The 24,748-nt window shown below is 52.8% G+C and overlaps 1 protein-coding gene and 1 non-coding gene across 17 annotated transcripts in view; one reads left to right on the top strand and one right to left on the bottom strand.

Annotated features, from left to right (window-relative positions):
• POU2F2 (POU class 2 homeobox 2) overlaps nucleotides 1–24,748 on the bottom strand; it is an 85,278-nt gene that overhangs the window by 21,210 nt on the left and 39,320 nt on the right. For 3 of the 16 annotated variants that reach the window (XM_053606905.1, XM_053606910.1, XM_053606911.1), the window contains exons 1-6: nucleotides 18,794–18,837; nucleotides 8,824–8,889; nucleotides 8,673–8,707; nucleotides 8,496–8,552; nucleotides 4,959–5,075; nucleotides 4,439–4,711 (exon numbers count right to left, since the gene is read on the bottom strand). In XM_053606905.1, the coding sequence (XP_053462880.1) occupies nucleotides 4,439–4,711; nucleotides 4,959–5,075; nucleotides 8,496–8,552; nucleotides 8,673–8,707; nucleotides 8,824–8,889; nucleotides 18,794–18,821 (576 nt within the window). In that variant the 5' untranslated portion in view covers nucleotides 18,822–18,837. Of the gene's footprint in view, nucleotides 1–4,438; nucleotides 4,712–4,958; nucleotides 5,142–8,495; nucleotides 8,553–8,672; nucleotides 8,708–8,823; nucleotides 8,890–9,466; nucleotides 9,549–14,627; nucleotides 14,716–16,016; nucleotides 16,040–18,793; nucleotides 18,881–24,748 lie in introns of those variants that run through there. The other 13 variants (XR_008383181.1, XM_053606914.1, XM_053606915.1 and 10 more) reach the window with 8 other exon arrangements.
• LOC128597990 (small nucleolar RNA SNORA2/SNORA34 family) lies at nucleotides 23,060–23,196 on the top strand. Its single transcript, XR_008383519.1, has one exon. It is a non-coding gene; the product is annotated as a small nucleolar RNA SNORA2/SNORA34 family (small nucleolar RNA).

The following is a 24,748-nucleotide window of genomic DNA, read 5'->3' as shown; positions in this document are numbered from 1 at the left end:
CCTAGCAGTGGGGCAGAAAACCACGAAACAGAGACCCATCCAACTTACGTATGGATTGTGTTTCATCACATTCTACCTCAGGCCAGAATTCCAGGATAGACAAGCAAGAGCAGATCCCAGGTGGGCAGTTTGGACTGGCCTGGTCCCCACTACCCCCTCTTCAGGCAATAGGACCCATCCCTTTGGGGGGACTTATTCCTCCCCCACATACACACAGGTCATGAGATCTACATGGGGCTGACCCCACCTTCTCAAGGCTCATTGACTCAAACCTGGCCTGTGGATGTGTTTTTATCTCTGGGCAGGACAGCTGCAAGTCTGGAAAGGCTGGTATCCATTTTGCCTGCCCCAGCATGAAACAGGGAGAAAGATCCCTGGAGCGGGGCTTGATGTTCCAGGCCAGGCCTTTTCAGTGGTCTGAGCCAAATATTCCCTGTACTCTTCAGGCACCTGGACCTGGGCTTTGCCTGACCCCTACACCCTCCCACATGTCCTTCCCTTTCCCACTACCTGCCCCCCACCCCCAACTGCCTCCGCTTTCTCCCTTTGTACCTGCCATTCTCACTGCCTGGAAGCCCTTTCTGGGAAAACGCCTACTCATCTCCCCCTAGTTCAGATCCTGCCTCCTCCCCAAAGCCTTCCTGATTCCCTCAGACACAAGCTCACACTTCATTTCCCACATTTGCATCATATCTAGTAGGTTCCTCCCAGAAACCTTTATTCACTGGGTCTCCCTAGCCTAAACAGATTTTGTCAAGCTTTATTTTCCATGGACCTATTACGAAAATAGGGATTTTTTTTCCTGCGCTCTAATACAAAATGATGTTCTAACCGTTAACGTAAGTTTTCAATCAATGCCTTTGCCTACCCCAGACATTCTGAAATACTCCCCTGGAGAGATGTCTTCCCTTCCTTTGATTGAAAAACTGCAGCAAAACATCCCTCATTGATCCAGTAAACATCCACATGGCCCCCTCGGTGGAAGGCACTGCGCCGAGCAATGGACAGACAAATTATGAAACTGTATTATAATCGCCCCTTCATCTGTACAAGCCAGGAAATTGCAGGGAAGGATCCTTCCAAACTGTTTAACTGGCATTACTTCAGAAGCTGACATCAGAGGGATGGAAGGGGGGACTCTTCCTTAGTACTTTATATAATTTTAAAGTGATAGAGTTTCCGAAGGCTTTTGACTTTCTATCCCAGGCTTCTTAGTATTTTTCAAGTGAAACATTTCTTAGTGGTTCATAGATGTGCCTGCTCTACTACAAAACAGGGAGCCCCTGAGGGGTGGGGCTGAGTGGTGCTGTGATTCACTCTTAAGTCTTTGGCTTTCCTGCCAGGGCCTGAAGTGCAGAAGGCTGGGAAATGTCTGTGAAATGACCACCCCAGCAGAGCTGAGAAGGCACAAGAAGCTGCAGGGGAGCTGTTCAAGCCCAGGGGCCAGGAAGGGCTGCAGCGTGGCAGCTGGGGCAGGAGGAGCGGTCCCCACTGCAGCCTGGGCCCTGCGTGGGGCCTGGCACGGAGGAGGTGCTGTTGGGAGAAATGATATCACAGGGCAACTCAGCCTGTGATAAGGAATTCCCAGAAAACGAACTTGGCTGGGCTTTGCACTTGCTGAGGACAGACAGGGAAAGATGGCGAGCTGAGGGAAGCTGGGGAGGAAGGAGCAAAAGGAAAGGACTTTGCAGGGAGGGGATTAAGGAGACCTTGACAATCAAGGTGTGGGCTGGACAGCGGGTGACAGAGGGTCAGCCTGCTGCTGCTAGGGTCCCTGGTGAGCTGGGGAAGGTGGTTCTAAGTGTGTAGTAATAGGAGTGTTTGCTGCCCACTTGGGTAAGGGCCTGGCTGGGCCTGCACTAGGCTGCCCTGTGCCTCCTGCTTCCCTCTAGTCTCTGTTCCTTGAATTGGTATTTCCTTGGGTATACCCAGGCACAGCTTGAGGGTGGGAAATCATCACAACTTCCTGGAGGTATGGACTCCACAGCTGGGCCTAACAGATGAAGAGAAATTGTCCAGGTAAAAGAAGGGAGCAGACCTCGAAGTGCAAAGGAGAAGGAGAGCAGGAGATGAGAAAGGGCCGTGCCCCTGTGAGGAGCCCCAACCCTTGGCCTTGCTCACTGAAGGGTCTGCCAAGGGCATTTCTGGTGACCAGAGAGGGGGGGTGGGAGGAGCTGGAAACCACTTCCATGAAGGATGGCTGAGGGTAGCAGCCACAGATCATGGGATTAGCGTCCTGGGCATACAGGCTGACTCTGCCAATCCTGCTCACGGCATGACCTGGGGCAGGTCAGTCTGCCACTCCAAGCCTCAGCTGGGAGGACTTGTGGGTTCAAAGAGTTCACACTGGCACAGTGCCCAGAACAAAAGCAGCACCCAATAGACTATAGTTACTGCTACTGTGGAGAGCCAGGTGTTGGGAGGCTGCATCTGGAAGGACCATCATGGACCAGTGGGCCCAGTTTACTCTGTCTCCATGGTGTCTGGCCCACTGACAGGAAGTTCTAAGGAGGCAGGTGTCAGCTCAGGGTTAAGGAGAATCCTGCATGGGAGTATTGCTCAGTAATGAAATGGGCCTATCTGGTGGGTTGAACTCTGTTGAGGGAACAGCCCTATAGAGGGTAGGTAGCTCCCCCAGGTAGGCTGCATCTGCCACCAGGTGTTCTGTGGAAGAGGGGGGACACAGAGAAAAGCCATCTGTGAGGCAGCCATTGCAGGCAACTCTAGGCTAAGGGAAGTTAAACGGGTTTCTTTCCTGTAGGACTTCTCAGGACCTTCACTGCCTTAGACCATCACACTGCCACAGACTCAAACGCTTATTGAAACCAGACAAGCAGCCCAGCATGCTGACTCATGCTTGTAACCCTAGCATTCCAGGAGGCCAAGGCAGGTGTATCACCTGCGCTCAGGCATTCAAGACCAGCCTGAGCAAGAGTGAGACCCTGTCTGTACTAAAAATAAAAAAACTAGACGGGTGTTATAGTGGGTACCTGTAGTCCCACCTACTCAAGAGGCTGAGGTAAGAAGATTGCTCAAGCCTAAGAGTTTGAGATTGCTATGAGCTATGATCCCACGGCACTCTACCCAGGGCAGCAGAGTGAGACTCTGTCTCAAAAAGAAAAAAAATTAAATTAAAAAAAACCCAGACAAGCAGCACAAATGGTGCAGTGAGCATGTGCAGATGGGAGTGGGCTGGAGAGAGTGGCCTCTCTAAAGGGGAAGCGTCCTCCTCTGCACTCTCTGGCTATCTTTGTAGGAAATCTGCCAGCCACTGAATATGGGTTGGATTGTGTCCGCCAAGACATATGGAAGTCCTAACCCCTGGTACCTGTAAACATGAACTTATTTGGAAATAGGTCTTTGTAATCAAGTTAAAATGAGGTCATGATGGTGGGCCCTAATCTGATGACTGGTGTCATTGGATGAAAATCTGAATACACAGACAGACACATATACAGAAGATGGCCATGTGATGACAGAGGCAGAGAGCCGAGTGACTCATTGACAAGCCACGGAACACCAAGGATTGCCAGCAACACCAGAAGCTGGAGCCCACCCAGGCGGACTCTTCTCCTGTCTTCAGAGAGAGTGCAGCCCTGTAACACCTGGACTTTGGAACTGTGGTCCGAGACATTCCTGTTATTTTAAGACACTGTTTGTGATACTTTGTTATGGCAGCCCAGGGAAACTAAGACAGATACTCGTTTACAGTCAACTGTACATGAGACAACTCCAGAGTGGGGAAAGAGGGTGCAGCACTTCCTAATTCATGCATCACGGACCCTCTTTCTATTTTTTTTTTTTGCAGAGACAGAGTCTCACTCTATCGCCCTCCGTAGAGTGCTGTGGCGTCACACAGCTCACAGCAACCTCCAACTCCCGGGCTTAGGTGATTCTCCTGCCTCAGCTTCCCAAGTAGCTGGGACTACAGGCGCCCGCCACAACGCCCGGCTATTTTTTGTTTGGCCGGCACCCTACCCACTGAGACCCCACAGGCACCGCCCCCTCTTTCTATGTTTTTTAAATGAATACATCTAACCCCAATGGACGCCTTTTCTGAAAGGACCATCTTGTTGGATGAGCCAGGGGGTATGACGTGGGGCACTAATTCTGATTCTCAGCCCTTTTTTTGTACCCCCACAGTTACTGTTCACAGGACTGATCTGTACTTTCCTCACCTGTGAGTTGAGGATAATGACATCAACCTCCTAGGAGGCCCTGAACCCTCCATGAGATGTATGGAAATGCTCTTCCCCGCTCCATCAGGAGGAAGGTTAGCATGAGGGGCACTGCCCAAGTCCTTCCCCCTCTGTAAGATGGGACGGCAACATCTCCTAAGGCTTCCAGGGTTGCTGGCACAGTAGCAGCCCCTTGGGGACACCCACTGCTTTTGCATGTCCTATGCTGGAGGGAGTGTGATCCCAGTGACCATCCTTACCTGTGCTGTGAGCTGGATGGGTTGGGACAAGGTGAGCTGTGGGGTCCCAGGGGGCTGGCTGGCAGGCTGTGGTGGTGGCAGGTCACCTCCCCCAGAGGAGGCTGGGGGCTGCGAGGTCGAGGAGGAGGCAGAGGAAGAGGAGGAAGAGGAGGCGGAGGAGGAGGCGGCGGCAGCAGCAGCGGCGGCATTGGACTGCTGCACGGCGGCGGCCAAGAGCTGGGCCTGCGCTTGCTGCAGGAGGAGCTGCTGCTGAGCCGGCATCAGCGCCGTGAGCTGTGGGGTGGTGGGTGGGGGACGGCAGAGGCCAGAGCAGGGAGTTGGGGAGGAGCAGAGAAGGCAGAGAGGTGTTAGTGCCTAAGCCAAGCAGGAGAGGAGACAAGTCTTCCTGGAGGGCAGGAGGGCAAGAGGCAGGTGTGAGAGAGCGGCCATGGCCTTGGAGGGACACCTCATCCACTAGCCCTGCAACAGATGGGAGGTGGCTGGTTTGCACCCCCCATCCCCAGCCTTCCCGTGTACTTACCCCAGCGAGCTGGCTGCCTGTCAACATGAGTTGGGCCTGGGGCAGATGAGGCTGAGCCGGCTGAGGGGGTGGGGGTGCTGCCGGGGCTGAGTCACCACTGGGGTCTTCAGCCTTGATCTGGGGAGGAGAGAGGCAGGGTCCGGGACCCCAGAATGTTAAGTGGAGGCCAGAGAGAATGCCCACCTGCAAACCAAAGAGAAGGCACGTGTGTGGCGATGGCAGCCTCGGGTTGGCACAGGAGGAGCAGACTGGGTTACAGAGGTGAGGCTGAGGCTCGTGGCCCTGCACTGACCAGCTGGGACCCTCAGAACACTCCTCTGGCCCCAGCTTCCTTATAAATCAGACAGGGCTGACATACTATCTGCTCCCAAACTCCCTACAGCTTAGGTCACCTTTGCAAAGTGCTTTTTCCCTCCTGGGAGTCAGTTTCCCCAACTGCAAAATGGAAAATAATAGCCACTGGGCACCTAGGAGATCAAATAAGGGGGTCCTGGGTCTTACACGTTCATCTGTGTCAGCCAGATGGAGTCTTACTCCATTTGTCCAATGGGTTGGGACAAGGTGAGCTGTGGGTTCTGGGGAGCTGGCTGACAGGCTGTGATTGGAAGAAAAGGTCTTAGGGTATTAAAATCACCTCCTTGGAACTCAGGCCATAAACTCAAAATGCTTATAAAAATAGGCAGATAGCACAAAAGGGTGATAAGGACAGGGTAGATGGAGATGGGATATCTTACTAGTCTGTCATTTCAAAGTCTATTTTTATTTGGGGGAGGGACAGAGTTTCACTCTCTCACCCTGGGTAGAGTGCCAGGGGGTTGTAGCTCATAGCAATCTCAAACTCTTGGGCTCACGTGATCCTCCTGCCTCAGCCTCCCAAGTAGCTGGGCCTATAGGCACCTGCCACTATACCTGGCGAGTTTTTCTATTTTTAGTAGAGACGGGGGTCTCACTCTTGCTCAGTCTGGTCTCCCTCTTGCTCAGTCTGGTCTCCCAACTCCTGAGCTCTAGCAATCCACCCACGTCAGCCTCCCAGAGTGCCAGGATTACAGGTGTGAGCCACCACCCCCGGCCCTCATTTCAAAGTCTAAAACAAAAATCCTGACAAGCAAAGCAAAGCACAGCATATGTCCTGTGCTATGGCCAGGCCAGATGTGGCCCAGGTGCTACAAAGCTTTAGCCTCTGCCCCAGAGGTCTGCCAAGCCCCTCTGCATCTCTCTGAGGAAGGTGTGGACTCAGATTGCATCATATCCATAGAATAGACTGGCACAGAGCCATCCTGGCCTCCTTCCTCTCCTAGATAAAAAGCCAGACACCAAGCTAGGTGTTTTGGCATAGCTATAGCCCAGCTACTCAGGAGGCTGAGGCAGAAGGGTAACTTGAGCCCAGAAGTTCAGAGTTGCAATGAAGCATGGCTTGATGGATCACGTAGTCTCTGCCTGCCCAGAGCAGACATTGGGATCATCTGTTGGCCCAATATCCCGACACCATTTTGGAAAAGAAGGTCCAGAGAGGGAAAGTAATTTTGCAAGGTGACACAGCAGGTTGGCAGAGGGGTGGCATTTAGAACACAGACAGACAACAGAGGCCAGGAACAGGCTATATGAGAGTGAGTGGCATGTACCAAATTATGGGACAAAAGTCTCAGAAAGATTAAGAGCTACAGGGATGCAGTGTGAAATGACACTGTGACTTACAAGTCAGGGCCATGGCTATCCCTGGCAGGGGAAGTAAGGACCTTGGGAAGGCTGGTGGTGCTCTGCTTCTTAATCTGGTGCTGGTGACATAGGTGTGCTCAGTTTGTGAAAATTCACAGAGTCATACACTGAGGATTCTGTGTGTGTTTTGATGTGTGTCATATTTGAATATAAAGTTTTTAAAAAATAACAATGAATGGCCTGGCAAGACCACTATTCCTTTTTTGGTGCTTTTTCATTTTTTCTAGTTAGTTATCTTAAGAAAGTTCTGGTTTGGTGCTAGGATGTCTTTAACATCTGTCCAATATTGGCTGATTTCTTCTTTTAATAAACAGAGAACAGGCCTCAGGTCTAGATTCTTCAGCACATAAGAGACTCTGGGCAAATTTTAATAATCATTGTATTTATTTCCATGGCAAGTGATTCTGGTTTTCCATTCATGAAATTTCCATTTGAAAAACATTTATTGAAGCTGTTGAAAAAGCGAGCCAGTTCATGAGTGGGTAATTGTTAAAGCTGATTGATGGGTACCTGGGGGTTTATTTTCATTATATCTTTCTCTGTTTTTGTATCTGTTTCACATTTTCCATAATAAAGTGTTTTTTTTTAATTGAGCGGATTAGCGAAATCATTATGTAAATAATCACACACAGTGATGTGAGGATACATCTGAGACCGCAATGGGAGCCCATGAATCACGGCAGTTAGGGAAAGACTGACAGAGAAGAGGCTGAGAGGGAAAGGCCGAGAAACAGGCGAGGTGTGCAAGGAGCCCAAGTCTGGGAAGGGGAGAAAGAAACCTTCATTCCCTCGGCCCCACTGGCTTCCCCAAGAGAATCTTTCCAGTTTCTCCTGCAGGGGCGAGGAAACCTGGAAAGATCCGATTCAGCTGCAGCAGAACCTAGAGACGCATGCTCTACTCAGGGTCAGACCAAGTCTGTGGTCAGAGGGTGGAGGAGGTCAAGACCCAAGCCCTTCCTGGGGCCCTGTTCAAAGCTCTTCGAACAGAAGAGTTTTAGACACCTGCTCACAAAGCACTTGGTCCTCCCACGGTGGCATCGGTGCACACCAGATTTCCAGACCTCTGAGGCCGTCCAATCTGACTGCCCCCTCCCCCCAACTAATGTTAGAGAAGAGGAAACTGAGAAGCCCAGAGAGGGGAAGTGACTTTCTCATGGTCACAGAGCAAGGTTGCCCCAGGGTGGGGAGTAGTTCTTAGCCTCTCACCCCACCCTCGACCACCACAGGTCAAGGGCAGGGTCTGGCTCCTGCCCTCTCTACCCCTATCATCATTCAAGCCTCTGGACCTGTCTGCTGCCCTAATCAGCCTGGAGGGTGGGGACCTGAGCCCCCAAGAAACCCCAGGAAGCCCAGCAGTGCCTAGCAGGGGACCCATCTAGATCTGGAATTTGTACCACCTGCTTCTGGCCTCTCCATCGCTGTCCGCTCCTGCATCCCCAAGGCTGCCCTCACAGGGTCTGCCAATCACCCTCACCTAGGCTAGCCCCTACATGTGTGTATATTGGGGGACAAGGGGGTGGTGCAGGCCCCTGCTGGGTCAGGGAAGTCGGGATGGGGGTGGAGCCCTTGGCTTCCTGTTGTTCATCACCCTGGGGCTGTGGGGGGGATTTCCCTGGCCACCCCCACCCCCTAGGGAAGGGGAAGGAGCCTGAGTGAGTCACAGGCTTGAGGCGGGAGCCCAAGGGTGAGAAGGGGCGGGAGGAGCCTTGTCACCAAGGTACCAGGGCTTGGTGCTCTCTCAGGCCTGGGCCCATGGCAGGTCTGCCAAGGACCATCTCCCTAGTACCACTCCTTTCCCTGGCTGTTTCAACAGGTGCTTACCTTGGTGCTGGGGGCAGTTGGGGACACGGAGAACGGGGAGGTCTTACTCTGGGGGTTCTGAAAAGAAAAAATAGGTGCAGGGGAATGAGAATAGTGCAATGGAGCAGCATCTGACGCACTGACCCGGTCCACTCCCTCCTCCCTCTCCTGCCTGCTAAGTGACTACCCCCTCCTGACCTGATGATTAGTGTCTGGTCCATTTCTTTCAGTGTCTGCAAAAAGAGGGCAAGGATTTGTTGTCATCAGCCACCCCCACCACACCTGTCCCCTCCCTGCTGCCTTCCCACCTACCCGCAGTAACTGCTGCCCCTGCTCCCCTCCCACCCACCTGTGTGCTCTGACGGGGAGTCCAGACCTTGCTTCTCGGCCTCCAGGGGCTTAGACATTCTTATTTCTGGGGACAGAAAGGGATGGAAGTGGAGTGAGGGAGGGGAATCCAGGAGGGCTGTCGGGCCCCTCTTGCGCCACACCCCAGCCTTTCCCCAAATTCTCCACCCCCCCACCACCTTCGAAGTGTCTCCTGAGAGACTAGAGAGAAAAAAAGTGAGAGAGAGACCTGTTCTCTGATCTGAGCCTCTGCCCTCCTCTGGCAGAACAAGAGGGGACCCTCAGGCCCTGAGGGATCTTACATTATCCTTTCACCCCCTCCAGAAAGTGGCACAGTGGGTGTCACCCACCAGGAGGCCCTGGGGCAGGGCAGGAGATAGAAAGTGGTCACAAGAAGGTGTCAGCTGCCCAGGAGGAGGCTGGTGATGTAACAGAGGAGCGAGTGCAACCTTGAGCCTCCTCCACAGGCGTCCTGCCCCACAGGTTTCGGGTGAGACATGTTTTCCACTCAGAGTGGGGCCTGGGGCATGTGATGGGGCAGCAGCATCCTCAAAGGAGGGGGCTGTCAGATCTCCAGTGTGATTCAGCCACCCTCCGGCCCTCTCCCCGGCCCACCACTTTCCTCATCCACACCTCACTCTCACCTGGCCTTCTCACTGGTTCAGGGCACAGGCCAAGCAGCCCCACCTGGATCCTCTCTGACCCCAACTATAGCCGGCCCTATCCCTGATCTTGTCCTCCAGCAAACCCTAGATTTCACCCCAGACTTCAGCCTTGAACCCCAGCTGCACCATCACATCTGCGTCTGCAGTACAGCCACTTTCTATCATCCTCTAGACCCAGAAAATGAAAGGAGGTAGCCAAGGAAAGGTTGCAAGGAGGTAGCCAAAGAAAGGTGGCAAGCAGCAAGCGGGGTAAGGGCACGTAAACCAACGGACAAACGCCTGTCCTCAAAGCACTCTGATACTGATCATGGAGAGGTGAGTGCTCGCCAATACCACGCACAGAGCTAGGTTGTGACTCAGAGCTCACACTAGCGGTTGGTGCTAATATTACCCCCATTTTACAGAGGAGGAAACCGAGGCTCTGAGCGGGGATGTCACCTTACCAGGACTACAGTAAGACAGCAAAGGTGCCCTAAATCATCTTTGTGACTCCAGGGCTCAGGACCACTCCAGGCCTATGGCCCCCAGGCCTGACTCCTACCTATTTCATCTCCAAAAGTGCCCCAATCCAAGCTCATCCTGATACCAACCCCAATCCTTCCTGGTCTTAAACCCCAGCACAAATGTGGGCTTCACCTGACTTGTTTTTAGTTCCCCTTACTCACCCTGAATCCCAGTTTGTGCCCAGATGGCCCAAGGCCTTCATCTGACCTTGATCCCCAACTGTCCTGAGACCTTATTCATAACTGTCTCTGATCCTAAACTCTCCTCCACAACTCACTCCAAAATCCCACCTAAACCACGACTCCAACCCTACCAAAGAGAGCTTTCCAACTCCAGAAGATATTTAAAGAAGGCCAGCTAAAGTGAAGGATGGGAAGAGTTCGGCAACTTCAGAAAAGGCTAAGAATTTTGCAACTGGGGACTACTTGACATGAATCATTGCTTGTGTCTGAACATCCTAATTAAAAAGTCAGGTCATGGCTCGGCACTCATAGCACAGTGGTTATGGCGCCAGCCACGTACACCGAAGTTGGCGGGTTCGAACCTGGCCCGGGGCAGCCAACCATGACAACTGCGACAAAAAATAGCCAGGTGTTGTGGCAGGCTCCTGCAGTCCCAGCTACTTGGGAGGCTGAGGTGAGAGAATCGCTTAAGCCCAAGAGTTTGCGGTTGCTGTGAGCTGTGATGCCATCGTACTCTACCAAGGGTGACACAGTGAGACTGTCTCAAAAATAAATAAATAAATAAAATAAAATAAAATAAAGTCAGGTCATGTATTGCTGGCAGGAATATAAACTGATACAGCACAATTCAGCAAACTGCAGAGATGCCCCCTCCCTACAACATAGCACATCCACTCCTAGGCATCCACCCAAGACATACACGCTCACTGCCCACCAAAGGGCATGGGCATGAACTTTCCAAAGCTTTTCACAATGGCCCCAATCTGGAGACAAACCAAGGGCCCATCAGCAGGTGAAAGGATAGACAAAACATGGTACATCCATATAACGAAACAGAATAAAGTCCTGCTTCATCTGCATTTCTTTTTTTTTCTTTCTTTCTTTTTTTTTTTGTAGAGACAAAGTCTCACTGTACCGCCCTCAGGTAGAGTGCTGGGGCGTCACACGGCTCACAGCAACCTCTAACTCTTGGGCTTAGCGCGATTCTCTTGCCTCAGCCTCCCGAGCAGGGGCTGGGTTTGAACCCGCCACCCTCGGTATATGGGGGCCGGTGCCCTACTCACTGAGCCACAGGCGCCGCCCTCATCTGCATTTCTGAATCTCACCAACATGAGCCTGAGTGAAAGAAGCCAAACACAAAAGCAGATCCACAGTGATGACTCCAATGGCAGAAGGTTCAAAACAGACAGGCTGACATCAGGTGATGAAGGTCAGATTAGGGAGTACCTTTGGGGGATGGTGCCTGGGAAGGTTGGAAGGGCTGAATGGCCAGAAAGGACCTGTCTGGTAGTTACAGGGGCCTATACATATGCAAAAATCCAGGGCTGGGTGCTTCCACCTGTGATCCCAGCCCTTTGGGAGGCAGAGGCTGCTGGATCATCCTCCTGAGCAAGAGCAAAACCCTATCTTTAAAAATAGAAAAACTGGGTGACGTCTGTGGCTCAGTGAGTAGGGCGCCGGCCCCATATACTGAGGGTGGCGGGTTCAAACCCAGCCCTGGCCAAACTGCAACCAAAAAATAGCAGGGCATTGTGGCGGGCGCCTGTAGTCCCAGCTGCTCAGGAGGCTGAGGAAGGAGAATCACGGAAGAGTTAGAGGTTGCTGTGAGTCCTGTGACATCATGGCACTCTACCGAAGGCAGTAAAGTGAGACTCTGTCTCTATAAAAAAAAAAAAATAGAAAAACTATGGGTTGGTGCCCATTCTCAGTGGTTAGAGTGCCAGCCACATGGACCAGGGCTGGTGGGTTCGAACCCAGCCCACACCTGCTAAACAACAAGGAAAACAACAGCAAAAAAAAAAAGTAGCCGCGCTTTGTGATGGGCGCCTGTAGTCCCAGCTACTTGGGAGGCTGGGGCAAGAGAATCATGTAAGCCCAAGAGTTTGAGGTTGCTGGGAACTGTAATGCCATGGCACTCTACCAAGGGAGACATAGTAAGACTTTGTCTCAAAAATAAATAAATAAATAAATAAATAAATAAAAATAGAAAAACTAGCTGGCATTGTGGCGGGCACCTTAGCCCCCGCTTCTCAGGAGGCCGAGGCAAGAGCATTGCTTAAGCCCAGGAGTTTGAGGTTGCTGTGAGCCATGAGGTCACTGCACTCTACTCAGGGCGACAGAGTCTCAGAGTCTAAAACGGAAAAAAAAAAAAAAAAAAGATCAGCCTGTCCATAAAAAAAAAAAAGATCTATACTTAAAATTTGAACACTTTACTGTAAATACATTGTTTTAACCAAAAGAAAAATATTTAAAAGCTATTTTTTAAAAAGCCATCTTGTAGTATTATTATTTTTTATTTTATTTTATTTATTTATTTTTTTGAGACAGAGCCTCAAGCTATCGCCCTGGGTAGAATGCCGAGACATCACAGCTCACAGCAACCTCCAACTCCTGAGCTCAAGCGATTCTCCTGCCTCTGCCTCCCGAGTAGCTGGGACTACAGGCACCCGCCACAACCATCTTGTAATATTATTAAAGCACAGGCTTCTGAGGGTGGAAGGTGGGAGCATACTAGGTGCCCAGTATGCTACTAGTGCTCAGGTCCTATTTCCGGGCACTGGGGATGGGGCACTAAATGGTTATGATCATACCAGATACAGAAAGAGACAGAAAGGGAGCCGGTGACAAGGCCAGCTCCGGGTCAGTAAAGGCAGGAATCCTGCCTGATCCTAGCTCTAACTTAACCCCTAACTTAATCTTATTCCAAGCCACCACTATCCCACCCCAGCCCTAATCTCCCCCTCCTAGCATCCCTAAACCTGTAACCCCAGCCTCCTCCCCCTGTCCACCCTTCCACTGGGCTCCACACTGCCCCAGGGCAATTCTTCCTACACCCAGCTCTCCCTGGCCTTCTGGGTGTGGTCCGTCACCCTCCACTTCTCCTCTCTTGCCATTCATGTACCCTGCACTTTAACCTGTCCTGTCAAGCATTTCCCTCTGCTTAGAACAGCAGTTCTCAACTTGTGGGTCATGACCCACAGGAACTGTATTAAAGTGCCGCTGCATTAGGAAGGTTGAGAACCACTGTCATAGAGGTTCTGCTTGGTGGGGAGTCCAGGCCTTGTAGGCTCTAACTCCCTGCCTAGCTGGAGACACCTCTGCTGCCCACAGAACAGGGTAGCCTCTGTCCTCACTTCCACCCCAGAAAGGTCACACTCATTCATGATCTCTGCTGTGGGCTGATTTTTGCTCGCCCACCAAATCATATAATGAAGTCCTAAGCCCTGATACCTCAGAATTTAACCATCTGGAGATAGGGTCTTCACAAAGTAATTAAGGTAAAATTAGGTTGTTAGAGTGGGCTCTAATCCAATCTAACTGGCATCCTTATAGGAAGTGGGAATTAGGATACAGACAGGAACAGGGGGAAGGCCATAAGCAGACATGGGAGAAGACAGCCATCTACAAGCCAAGGAGTGAGGCCTCTGAAAAAACCACTCTTGCTGACACCTTAGTCTCTGATTTCTAGGCTCCAGAATTGCTAGGAAACAAATTCCTGTTTGTTTCAGCCATCCAGTTTGTGGTTCTTTATTATGGCAGCCTTAGCAGACAAATACAACCTCCCATGGTTCCTATCGCTCTGCTGTTCCAGCCCCCAGGGCTGTGGCCATCTGTGATGTCCAGGTTCCTTCCCCACCAGACCAGGGGACGGTCCTGGTTTGACTCATTGCTGGGTCCCCGGCATCACCCTCCCAGAACAGGTTCTAACTGTTTGGTGGACGTCCCTCCCTGCAGCTGCCCCGTCCTGCTGCCTCCCTGCCGTAAGTGTTGCCATTTAACAAGGATTTGGTGTGGGCCGGTCCCTCTGCCTGGAATGCTGCTCCCCAACTGTCCACCTGGCAAATACCTACTCCTCATTTGAGACCTGTCACAGGCTCCATCTGTTATGAAGCCACTACCCCAACGCCCCAGCTCTCTCCCCATGCCCCAGCACCTCCCTTGTCACTGTCCTAGGGGCTGACTGCAGCCAGCTGGGCCCCAGTATGTGTCTGCTATTAGACTGGGAACTCCTCAAGAGCAGGTCTGACAGTAGGGCCTCAATAGCGCCCAGAGGAGGACATGAGGGTCAGTGGGCAGTAGTGGCCCCAAGGCCCTGACCTCCCTTCCCTATGCCTCTGCCTCTGCTCCTCTCCCCCGTCCTTCCCCACTGAGGAAGTCCTCCCTGACTCCCCGGGTTGGTCAGCATCTCTCTTGTCTAAGGTTCCTAGCCCTGTACCACCTCCATCAACTCTGACCACCCTGGATGGCCCTTCTCCACCCCTTGACTGTGGGCTCCTCCAGGGCCCAGGCTGGAGTCATCACTGCCCAGGCCTCAGGCAATATCTTTAGAATGAATGAATGCGGGAGAGAATCCCCCCACTGACCAGGTCTCAATCCTCTCCAACAGACCCTGTCTCTGACGCCACCCAGCATCTCAACCCTAATCCCCATCCCCAAGCAAACCCAATTTAAACCTTTTCGGTTAGGCCAGGTATGGTGGCTCACACCTGTAATCCTAACACTCAGGCAGGCCGAGGTGGGTGGATTTCTTGAGTTCAGGAGTTCAAGACCAGCCTGAGCAAGAGAAAGACCACATCTCTAAAAGATAGCTGGGCATTGTAGTGGACACCTAACCTATAGTCCCAATTACTTGGGAGGCTGAGGCAAGAGGATCACTTGAGCCCAAGAGTTTGAGGTTGCTGTGAGCTATGACACCATCGCATTCTACCAAGGGTGACAAAATGAGGTATTGTCTCAAAAAAATAAAAAAATAAAAAATAATAGGAGCAGCACCTGTGGCTCAAAGGAGTAGGGCGCTGGCCCCATATACCGGAGGTGGAGGGTTCAAATCCAGCCCCGGCCAAAAACTGCAATAAATAAATAAATAAATAACCTTTTAGGTAGGGTTCCCTCTGCAGGAATAGCAGCTAGACAGACAGAAGCAGTTTGAGGGAAAATTTCCACCATTCAGTTCCTTTATTTTCCCTGATTCTCCCAACCACTCCCCTACAAGCCTGTGCACTCCCCACCTAGCGCTTGCTTGGGCCACAGTGAATGGTCAAGTGCTGCTGTTGGCCCAGGTCCCCCTTGCTCTTTCCTCCTCCTCCCCATCAGAGCTCCATCTGAGAATAGAATCAAATCATTCCCACCAAGGATGAATAGGGTTCCATTTTCACCATGAACCAAAAGCCAAACAATGCCTTTTTTTTTTTTTTCTGAGACAAGAGTCTTGCTCTGTCACCCAGGCTAGAATACCATGGCATCAACCTAGCTCACAGCAACCTCAAACTCCTGGGCACAAGTGATCCTCCTGCCTCAGCCTGTTGAGCATGAGACTACAGGTGTTCCCCACAATGCCCGGTTAGTTTTTCTACTTTTAGTAGAGATAGGGTCTCGCTTTTGCTCAGGCTGGACGCAAACTCCTGAGCTCAAGCAATCCTCCTGCCTTGGCCTCCCAGAATTACAGGTGTGAGCCACTGCACCCAGCCACCAAAAGATGCCTTAACAGGGACTCTAGGGCACTGGCAACCATGGGCTTGGAAGATTTGTCAAAAGGCTCTGGCTCAGCCTCAGCCCAGGCAGGGATGCCCATTGCCCACCTCTTTACAGAAATACTGGTGCCTATTCCCACCCACAGACCCTCTGATTTCGATGGTACAGGTGGGACCTGGCCGTCCAGAGTTTTAAAAGGCCCTGCAGGTGATTCTAATGTGCTCCAGCCCCTGGCCCCTTTCGAAGCCCCTCTCAAAGCCTCATTTGCACAGAAAAGTTGGTTGGTTGTTGACGCTCATTCCCACTCCCAAGACCAGGCAGTGTATAACTTTTCAGAGAAACTGGCAGAGAAAAGCAACACACAACCCTACCAGGCTCCTTGGAACTGCGTGGCCCCTTGAATATCACCATCCTCGGGACAGACCCACCCAGGGCTGCCCAGGCCCTAAACTCATACTCCCTTGCCCGACTGCCCCAGGTCTGGGCTCTGGGTCCCCTCTGCCCTCCCCTTCCCACCCTCCCCGGACTTTCACTTCTCCTCTGCATTTCCCCCAGCCAGTTTTAGCAGACTTAGGCCAGCTTCTCGTTAGCACTTACCGAAAATGGGGCTAAATATAGAGGGCCCAAGGACTGCCCCTCACCCCTCTGGCCCCACTTGGCCTGTCCCCTGGGTCCCCTGGCTCCACAACCTGCCTCAATCAAGGCTATGGCCCGGGAGCCCCTGTGGGCAGGTTGGTGCTGCCGGGAACCTCTGTGGGCCCAGCTGGCCCAGTCCCGGCCGCCCCAGGAGCAGCACCTCACACCCACCCAGCCCCACAGCTGTCCCTGGGTGGCCTCAAGGGAGCAAACACTTCTGAGCTGTCAGGAGGGAGGGACAGAGATACGGGCAGCAGACACAACAAGAACAGTGGCCCCACAGCTGTTCTGACAAGAGCTACCACACAGTACCCACACCACGGCCACAGGCAGGCAGGGGCCCAGGCAACACACACAAGATGCGGGGATGCAGATTCCAGGCAGGGACGTACACAAGTTTGCAGATAAAGACACCCAGACACGGTGCCACAGGTGTATACGGTGGATACGCGAAACACACACCTGGACGTGTATACACACGCATGCACTCCTACACACTCTCACACAGCCAGCCGGCTGGATACACACAGATATGCACACACTCACGCACCCAGAGCAACACACAGACACCCCGAGAGTCACTCAATAGGCCCATGCACATGCACTTACATCACACCAAGTCATGCCCAACCAGCCAGATTGACACACCCAGATGTGCACACACTCACGTACCCAGAGTCTTACACACACACAGATGCCCACAGATGCACACACACTCTCATACCCAGAGCCACCCACTACCACACACATATACATACAGCCGTGTGCACACTCACACCCAGAGTCACACACAGATACCCACAGATGTACACACACTCTCATACCCAGAGTCACACACAAACATACACACACAGATACATACAGATGTACACACACACCCAGAGTCACCTCATCTTGGGAGATGGACACAGTAGACCCCTGAACCCAGGTGTGGAGCCCAGGACCAGGCAAGGCAAGTGATCCGTTCAAGGCCACACAATGTATTCATTCATGTCCAGGCAGGAAAACCAGGCCAGTCCTCCCCAGCAGGGCTGTTCTGGGAGAAATCCCAAGTAAAGGGTCAAATCTACTGCCCAGTACGTACAAGGTCCCCATTCAACCCCAGACAGGGACAAGTCAGGGGGAAAGCAGACACCATGTATGTGCAGATACTTGGGATTTCTGCATCCTGCTGTGTGACCCAGTTGCACATACAATCACCCCAGTTAATACACATATGCTGTCCTGCACACAGTCTTCCCTCCACCCCAACCCTCCTCACCTCCTCTGCCTTGCTCACACCCCCTCACCCTTCACAGCCTCACTCAGATGTCCCCCTTCTCCAGGGAGCCCTCCCTGACACCCCACCAACTGAATCACACATCTTCTGGGCTCCCACAGTCCCTCTGCCTGTGCCCCTGTATGCTGTCACTGGTCATAGGTCTGTCTTCTCTACTGATCTGGGGGCTTCGGGAGGACAGATTCGAAGCTGTCTCTGTCAGTTGTATTTCCAACACCCAGCACAGAACTGCTCAGTGAATATACGTTGATGGGGGGGGGGGTCGCAGGATGCCACACACACTGACACACATAGGATGGCACATGCCAAACTGAGACTCACACCCACAGTCGTCATGAAGGTTCAAGTGTACACATGCCCCTGGCACTGTGGTAAGGATGTCACAGACACCACCGCATTCACACTTGTGACGAGTGACGACTATGGCCATGCAGAGATACACACATACACACATTGCACTAAATTAGCAAACAATACAAATCAGTTCATACGGTACCCAGCGCCTGGTGCACAACGTTCACTTATCAACTGACATTTTCTGGAGGAGGCATTTCATAAGCACACAGACACACACGTAATGACATTCCCAGTGGTGATAAGTGCCGTGAAGAAAAGATAAAACAGGCTGAGAGGACTGAGTGACAGGATCAGTGCCAGTTTGGATGGGGAGGTCAGGGAAGGCTGCCCTGAGGAGGTGACATCTGAGGCAAATGAAGTGAGGAAATGAGCCAAGAGTTCATTGCCAAGGCTACCCCCAGGATGCTACACACAACAGCCCCCTCCCCTCCCTCATACACAAGCACACAGCCGTCACTCTCAGAGGACTGAAAACAACTACACACACTCACAGACTCATACACTCAAAAGGAGAGTGACGCCCTCCAAGTTCAGCAACTTGGTGTCCAACTCTTTTGCAGCCCCCACCCAACATCACCCATGTCACCCACCCCACTGGTTCTCCATGTAAGGGCCCACGACCAACAGCCTCCATGCCTCCCTCCCCCAGACAACAGAGATAGGGAGAAGATGCTGGAAGCTTTGGTGTGTGATTTGGAAGGGGAGGACAAGGAGGAGCTGGGGGAGGTGGACCCAACACTGGAGAGGGGTAGTTGCTAGAGTACAGAGTAGAAGGACAATGAAAACAGTGGAGGGCAAGCAGAGGTGACACAGCAGGACAAACCCAAATGTGCAGCCTGTCCTCCTGATCAGTGGCACAGGCACCAGCCCCCTTACCTGGAGCCCCCATGCTGGAGTGAACCATGCTGCCCGCCCCGCCAGGGCTGGGGGAACAACTGTGTCATCTCCCCGCCTCTCTGGGGGCTGAGCCCTCCCTGCCGGAAGTCACCCAGGGAGGAAACCACAGGCCCGGTCCGCCCCCTTCAATTTTAGTGTATGTGCTGCCGAAGTGAGCAAGAGTCCGCCCCTTTCAGAAGCGAAAAATACCCAGGCCTGCAGACCCACGCCAGCAACCTGGCGAACCCCAAATCATGTGTGCATGATAGAGGGTGTGGGTTCGTGAGACAAAGGGCAAGCAGCCTGGAAGGTCCCCCAGCTTCCACCCCAGGAGGTGCCTGCCATCCTGCCACACCCATAGGGGCAAACACAGCTGGAGCAAGGCGCCTAGACCACAACAATAAAACACCAGCCAACAGCTTATTGGAGGGAGGGCTTTCCCAGTGGCCGGCCCTGCATTTCACACTTGACAGGTGTCAGCTCCACAGGTGGGCACTGTTACTGGCTCCATTTTACGGACAAAAAGATCGAGGACCAAAGAGGTGAGAGGTAGCTTTCCTAAGGGCCCACTTTGGGACGAGTTGAAGACAAAAAGCATGGTGCGTTGGGAAGGACCAAGTTTGCACCTGTCTGCAGGTGAGGTGTCTGGGGGCACCTAGGTGTCTAGGAGGAAGCGGTGCCCGTGGGAAGCGGGCGGTGGATCGGGTCCTTGGCCTATGGTGGCAAGAGGCCTGTCAAGGATCAAATGCTGGAGACCGGGGGAAGTTCTGGTGAAGGAGAGCCCGGGGTCCCCTTCTTGGTGCTGCGGCGCTTCCAGTCCAGCGCTTCCCACCGCGCCCGCCAGAGGGCAGCAGCGCCCAGCCAATAGGCAGGAGGGCGAGGCCGATTGTGGAGGATGGAACCCCTCCCTCCACCCCATAGCCAACTCCCGCGTCCCCGCCCCCGCGCGCACACCTGCGAGGGTCACACAAAGGCGCCGGACTCCCCGCGCACAGCGGCTCAGACAAAGGCGCGCCCGAGCCCGCTGCCCTCTTCCTCCCCTTGTCGTCCGGGGTCCGAGGCTGTGGGACCGTCTGCCTGGCCCGGCCGTCAGGCCCCACGCTGCGGGCCCCCTAAATCACACGCGCGCGCACAGACGCCAGGACTTACCCAGACATACGCATACACTTAAGTATTTTTACACATGGACCCCAGCACTTCACACACACAGATTCACACGAATACATCTCTGGGTGCCCAGGCCCCAACACCAACTCTCACTAATAACAGGGCACTTCCTACACAGATGCCCCTCTGCTTCCTTACATGGACCCACGGGGACAAGGGCACATTCACACAAGCCCAGGCACACTTCCTAGCCATTCCTACCCACACTCACACTCATAGGCAAGTTGGAAAAGAGCACAGCACACAGACCAACATGAGTGTCCTCCCCTGTCTACACAAGGTCCCTGTACACCCAGACACGCCTAGGCAGGTGGGCACTTCTCAGATCCACACCCAAAGGGGACAGTTTCTAGGCATCTGCACTCCACAGCATCCCATATGGTAAAGGCCATTTCACAGGGGAGCTCCACAGACCATGTAGCAACTAGCTGCAGGGTTTCCATGTGAGGGTGTTCCTGACAACAGTCTGATGGCTGTGGGGCACTTGTTTTAAAGCTGCATTTGCCCAGTAAGCTCTGATTTCATTTAGGATTTATATTTTAGGGGCTTGGAAATGGGGATCATAGGACATTGTGGGGAGGGCCAAAACCCTATCAGCCGTCCCTATGCTCCACTCTGGAATCAGTATCATCCAGGCCAGGAGTTCGCCTTTAGACATGACCCTGTGCCAGCTCTTAAAGGTGAGCAAGAAGGGAAGGACACCCACCCCCAGGGCTGCCAGGTCTGTGGCTGGTTCCAAGAGCCAGGGAAGGCCTGTTATATCCCCGAAGAATGAAATCACCCTCCAGCCTCCAGTGCTGGCTCCACTGTTACTGCCTCAGACCAGAGCTGAGTCCCTGGGCCTGGGTCAGGGGATCTTGAAGGACGATGGGACTTCCTGAGAGGATGGAGGGGCAGAGTATGGAACATACTGGTTGGGTAGGAACTGGCAGCAGGGAATAGGGAAGTCCAGGCAGGGGGAGATGGTGGCTTCATTGCCAGAGAAGAGGCCTCAAGCTATGCTGAGCAAAGCAGGTAGGCATGGGAACTGGGGAGCAGGGGGGACACTGAAGGTGCAGGGAGCCTGGGAGGGAGGCGGCACAGGCGAGGCCAGGCTGGGCTCAGGGCTGAGCCGTAATTAAAGGAGACGTAGGGGGCTCCCCAGGGCCAGCGGGGCTGGTAACTGACACGCGGGCCCCATTGCTCCGCTCATATTTCTCACCGGATCGATACGTTTGACTCCCGACAAGACAATAATCGCTTGTACGCGGCCGGTGAGTCGATCAAATACATTATTAGAGCGAGGTCCCCTGGGGGCCCGGCAGGGAGTGGGGGGGGGGAGCAGCCAGCCCACCGGGGACAGTAGAACCAGATTCTTCACCCCTCAGGGCCCCCCAGCCATGGCCTCTTCCTCTTGGCCACCCTGGGGACTTTGTCTGAGGCTCAGTTCCCTGGCCTCTCTCTGGGCTCCTGCAGTCTTTGGCAATCTCTCCACTTAGACACCAGCTTCATCTCTGCCCTGCATGGGGACCCCAAGGGTTCTACAGGTTTCCCCATAGGTGCTGCCCTCTTCAGGAGCGTGTAGCATGTGTGAGTTCAGGGAGGCCCCTCAAACCCTTAGCTTGGAGGGAAACAGGGAGACCAACTTACAGGCCACACTGTGAGTCAATGGCTGGGCCAGGAGATGAACTTGGGCCCAAGATTCATTGAAGCCAGCCTCTTACTGTCCAGCCTCCCTGCTGTATCTAAGCTTGTGGGCCCTCAGCAGAGCCCAGGCCAAGGGCAGCCTCCAGAGGACTGTGGAAAGCTGGCTTAGGAACCCAAACAGGCAAGAGAACGGTATGAGAGGGGTGGCAAGCACATAAAGGGATGTGTGGCTGGTCCTGCTGAAAGGCCATGCAGTCCCCAGTGGGCCTCAGATACCCTCAGCCCTGGCCCACCCTGGGCACTGCCTGTCTGCTTCTTGCCCACATTCCTGGCTCCTGGGTTCAAGCCCATTTCCTGTTTACACACCTGCCTCTAAGGTCACGTTCTTCTTAGGAGCATCCAACCTCCAAGGACTTTATTTCTTCTCCTTCATCCTATCATAGCAGCAGCAGCACTGCTGTTACTTCTGTGTTACTTGAACCAATATGTTTTTTCTCAATCTTCATGGTAGTCGGAGGAGGTAAGGTCTGTCATCATTCCCACTTTACTGAATGGGGCCTCAGAGAGGTGAACTCACTTGCCCCAAGTCACATAGCATGTGAGTGGGCAGAATTCAAACTCAGGTCTGTCCTCCTCACCCCTGTTCTCTCTACTCAGCCACGGGCCTCCTTCTTGGACCTTTGAAATGTTTTCCATCCTCCGGTGGGCAGCAGTAATAACCACTCTTTGCACACTGGGGAACACTGGAGTCCCCTGGGAGCCCAGCTCCCATAGCTTAGAGTCTGTTTGTCCATATTCAACGCTGCACTAGATGCCTTCCAATCCCATCAGTCCTGGCCAAACCCTTCCCATTTCTTTAAATTAGAAAATTTTCTCATGTGCCTCAGTGCCAAGTTCTGTGCTAGGAGCTAAGGATGCACAGACGATCTAGATTCGAAACCTGCTCTCCAGGAGCTCACAGTATGAGGGAAGACTGGAGCAAAGACATCATGACAGTCTGTCTCTCAGTAAGGATTCAATAAACACCATTTTGTGCCAAGCCATTGCTAAACTCAGAGACCACGGTAGTTAACAACAAAACAAAGATGCTTGTCTTTCCCCAGCAAGAGTGGGAAACCTGCAGCCTTGGGGCCACACACGGCCTTCTAGACCCTTGAGTATGCCCAAATCTGAATTTTACAGAAGTTTAGATTCTGCTGAGGGTCTGCACTCAAGAATCTGTAAACTCACATGTAGCCTTGAGGCCACAGGTTTCCCCACCCCTGCATCTTTGGGGAGAGAAACAATTTTAAAAAGCCATCAAGTAAATATCTTTTCCAAGTTGGGAAAAGTGCTTTCAAGAATAGGTAGAGGTAAGATGCAGTGGCTCACGACTATAATCCTAGCACTCCAGGAGGCCGAGGCGGGTGGATTGCCTGAGCTCAGAAGTTCGAGACCAGCCTGAGTAAGAGTGAGACCTGAGTCTACTAAAAACAGCCCCTGAATCAAGGCCAGCAGTTTGCTGAAGCTGTTGGTTTCAAGCAGGAGCCTAAAGAATTATCTTTCTGTGGGCTGTTGGCCATTTCAGAACTTCGGAAATGTAATGGTCAATTCATTAGAAAGAACCGGTCTGAGTCATTGGGGATAGATGTAGGCTGGTGTGTATTTGTAGCCTTAATACTGGGTTCCAAAATATCCATAAAATATGATATTTATCTCAAGAGGATATTTAAGTAATTCATTAGAATTATAATGCTGTTAAATCTTAATTATAGCCCCCCCAAATTACTGTGGGTTTTTACCCAAAATAAAAAGATAATTCTACAGTAAAATAAATAAATAAATAAAAACAGCGTCTGTAGTCCTGGCTACTTGGGAGGCTAAGGCAAGAGTATCCCTTGAGCCCCAGAGTTTGAGGTTGCTGTGAGCTATGACCCCGCAGCACTCTACCCAGAGTCTACCCACAGAGTGAGACTCTGTCTAAAAACAAAAAACAATAGGTAGAGGAGGGTATTGCTGTAAGATGGAGGGTGGCATGTCCCCAGGCAGAGAATGTGGGGAAAGGCACTCCAGGCAATGGGAATAGAGGACATGATGGCCCCGTGGCAGCAAGTCACGTGGCAGTTCCAGGAGCAGAGAGGACAAGGAGGAGAATACAGGAGATGGGGCAGCCAGGGCCAGGCCACACGGGCCTTGTGGGCCAAGGTAAGAATTTTGGACTTTACGCCAAGTACAGTGGGACACAGTGGGATGATGTCAAGCTGGAGAGCGACGTGGTTCTATGAACATTTTCATGACGATTCTAGCTGCTAGAGAAGCAGCAATGAAGGACCAGCGTGTGGGGGATCATCACGGGGACGCTGATGTGGTGTCTGCATGAGAGGCGATGGTGGCAGTGGGCAGAGGAAGAATCAGGCGCACCGGGGGGGTGATTTTGGGGAGTCAACAAAGCCAAATTTGGGAACACAGAGGCTTCTTCCTGCTCTAACATCCTGTGGCTTAAAAGAAACAAGAGCAGGCAAGATGGGCGAATGGATTGACTAGTGGTAGGACAGAGAGAGAAGAGGGTGCTGGCTGAGTATACTCAGCATTCCACTGACTCCCCACGACCATCTTATGAGGTAGGGACTGCTATTGCCCCATTTCACAGATGAGGAAGCTGAGGCCCACAGTCACACAGGCCAAGGCAGACCCAGTGTCTGGCTGACCGTAAGCTTGTGCCTAAACTGCTGTGTTGAGCTTGCTGCACCTCATCCTGGCTTGTGCATGTCTCTCCCAGGATTGCAGACCTCCCAAGAACAGGGAAGTTCCTTAGCATCCGACACCACGTGATCACCAGGGCCTCCAAATGAGCCATGGGAGCAGGTGCCTGGCCCTGGGTCTTCACTGGGGAGACTCTGTTCCTGGCCCAGGAGTGCTCCACCCCCCACCCCTGTGCTTTGTGCTCTGCTCCAGCTCTAACATCCTCACTCAGCATTGGCTTTGTTGGCGTAAGGGCCACCGCAGTCCCCACAGCGCAGGGAGCTGTCCAAAGGCTGAAAAGCAAGGGCTGCAGCCTTGGTTCAGAGCCCTCCAGCCCTGCTGCTCTGGGACAGATTCCATCCCCCTACCCTGGCCTGCAGGGCTTGGCAGGACGCCCACTCTGCTCACAAGAGTGCCACGCTCCAGCCTTGGTGGAGGAAG

This window comes from Nycticebus coucang, chromosome 10 (genome assembly GCF_027406575.1).
Source record: "Nycticebus coucang isolate mNycCou1 chromosome 10, mNycCou1.pri, whole genome shotgun sequence".
In the NCBI taxonomy this organism is placed as follows: domain Eukaryota; kingdom Metazoa; phylum Chordata; class Mammalia; order Primates; family Lorisidae; genus Nycticebus; species Nycticebus coucang.
Note: the sequence above shows the minus strand (reverse complement) of the source record. Positions and strands in the feature narration are given on the sequence as shown.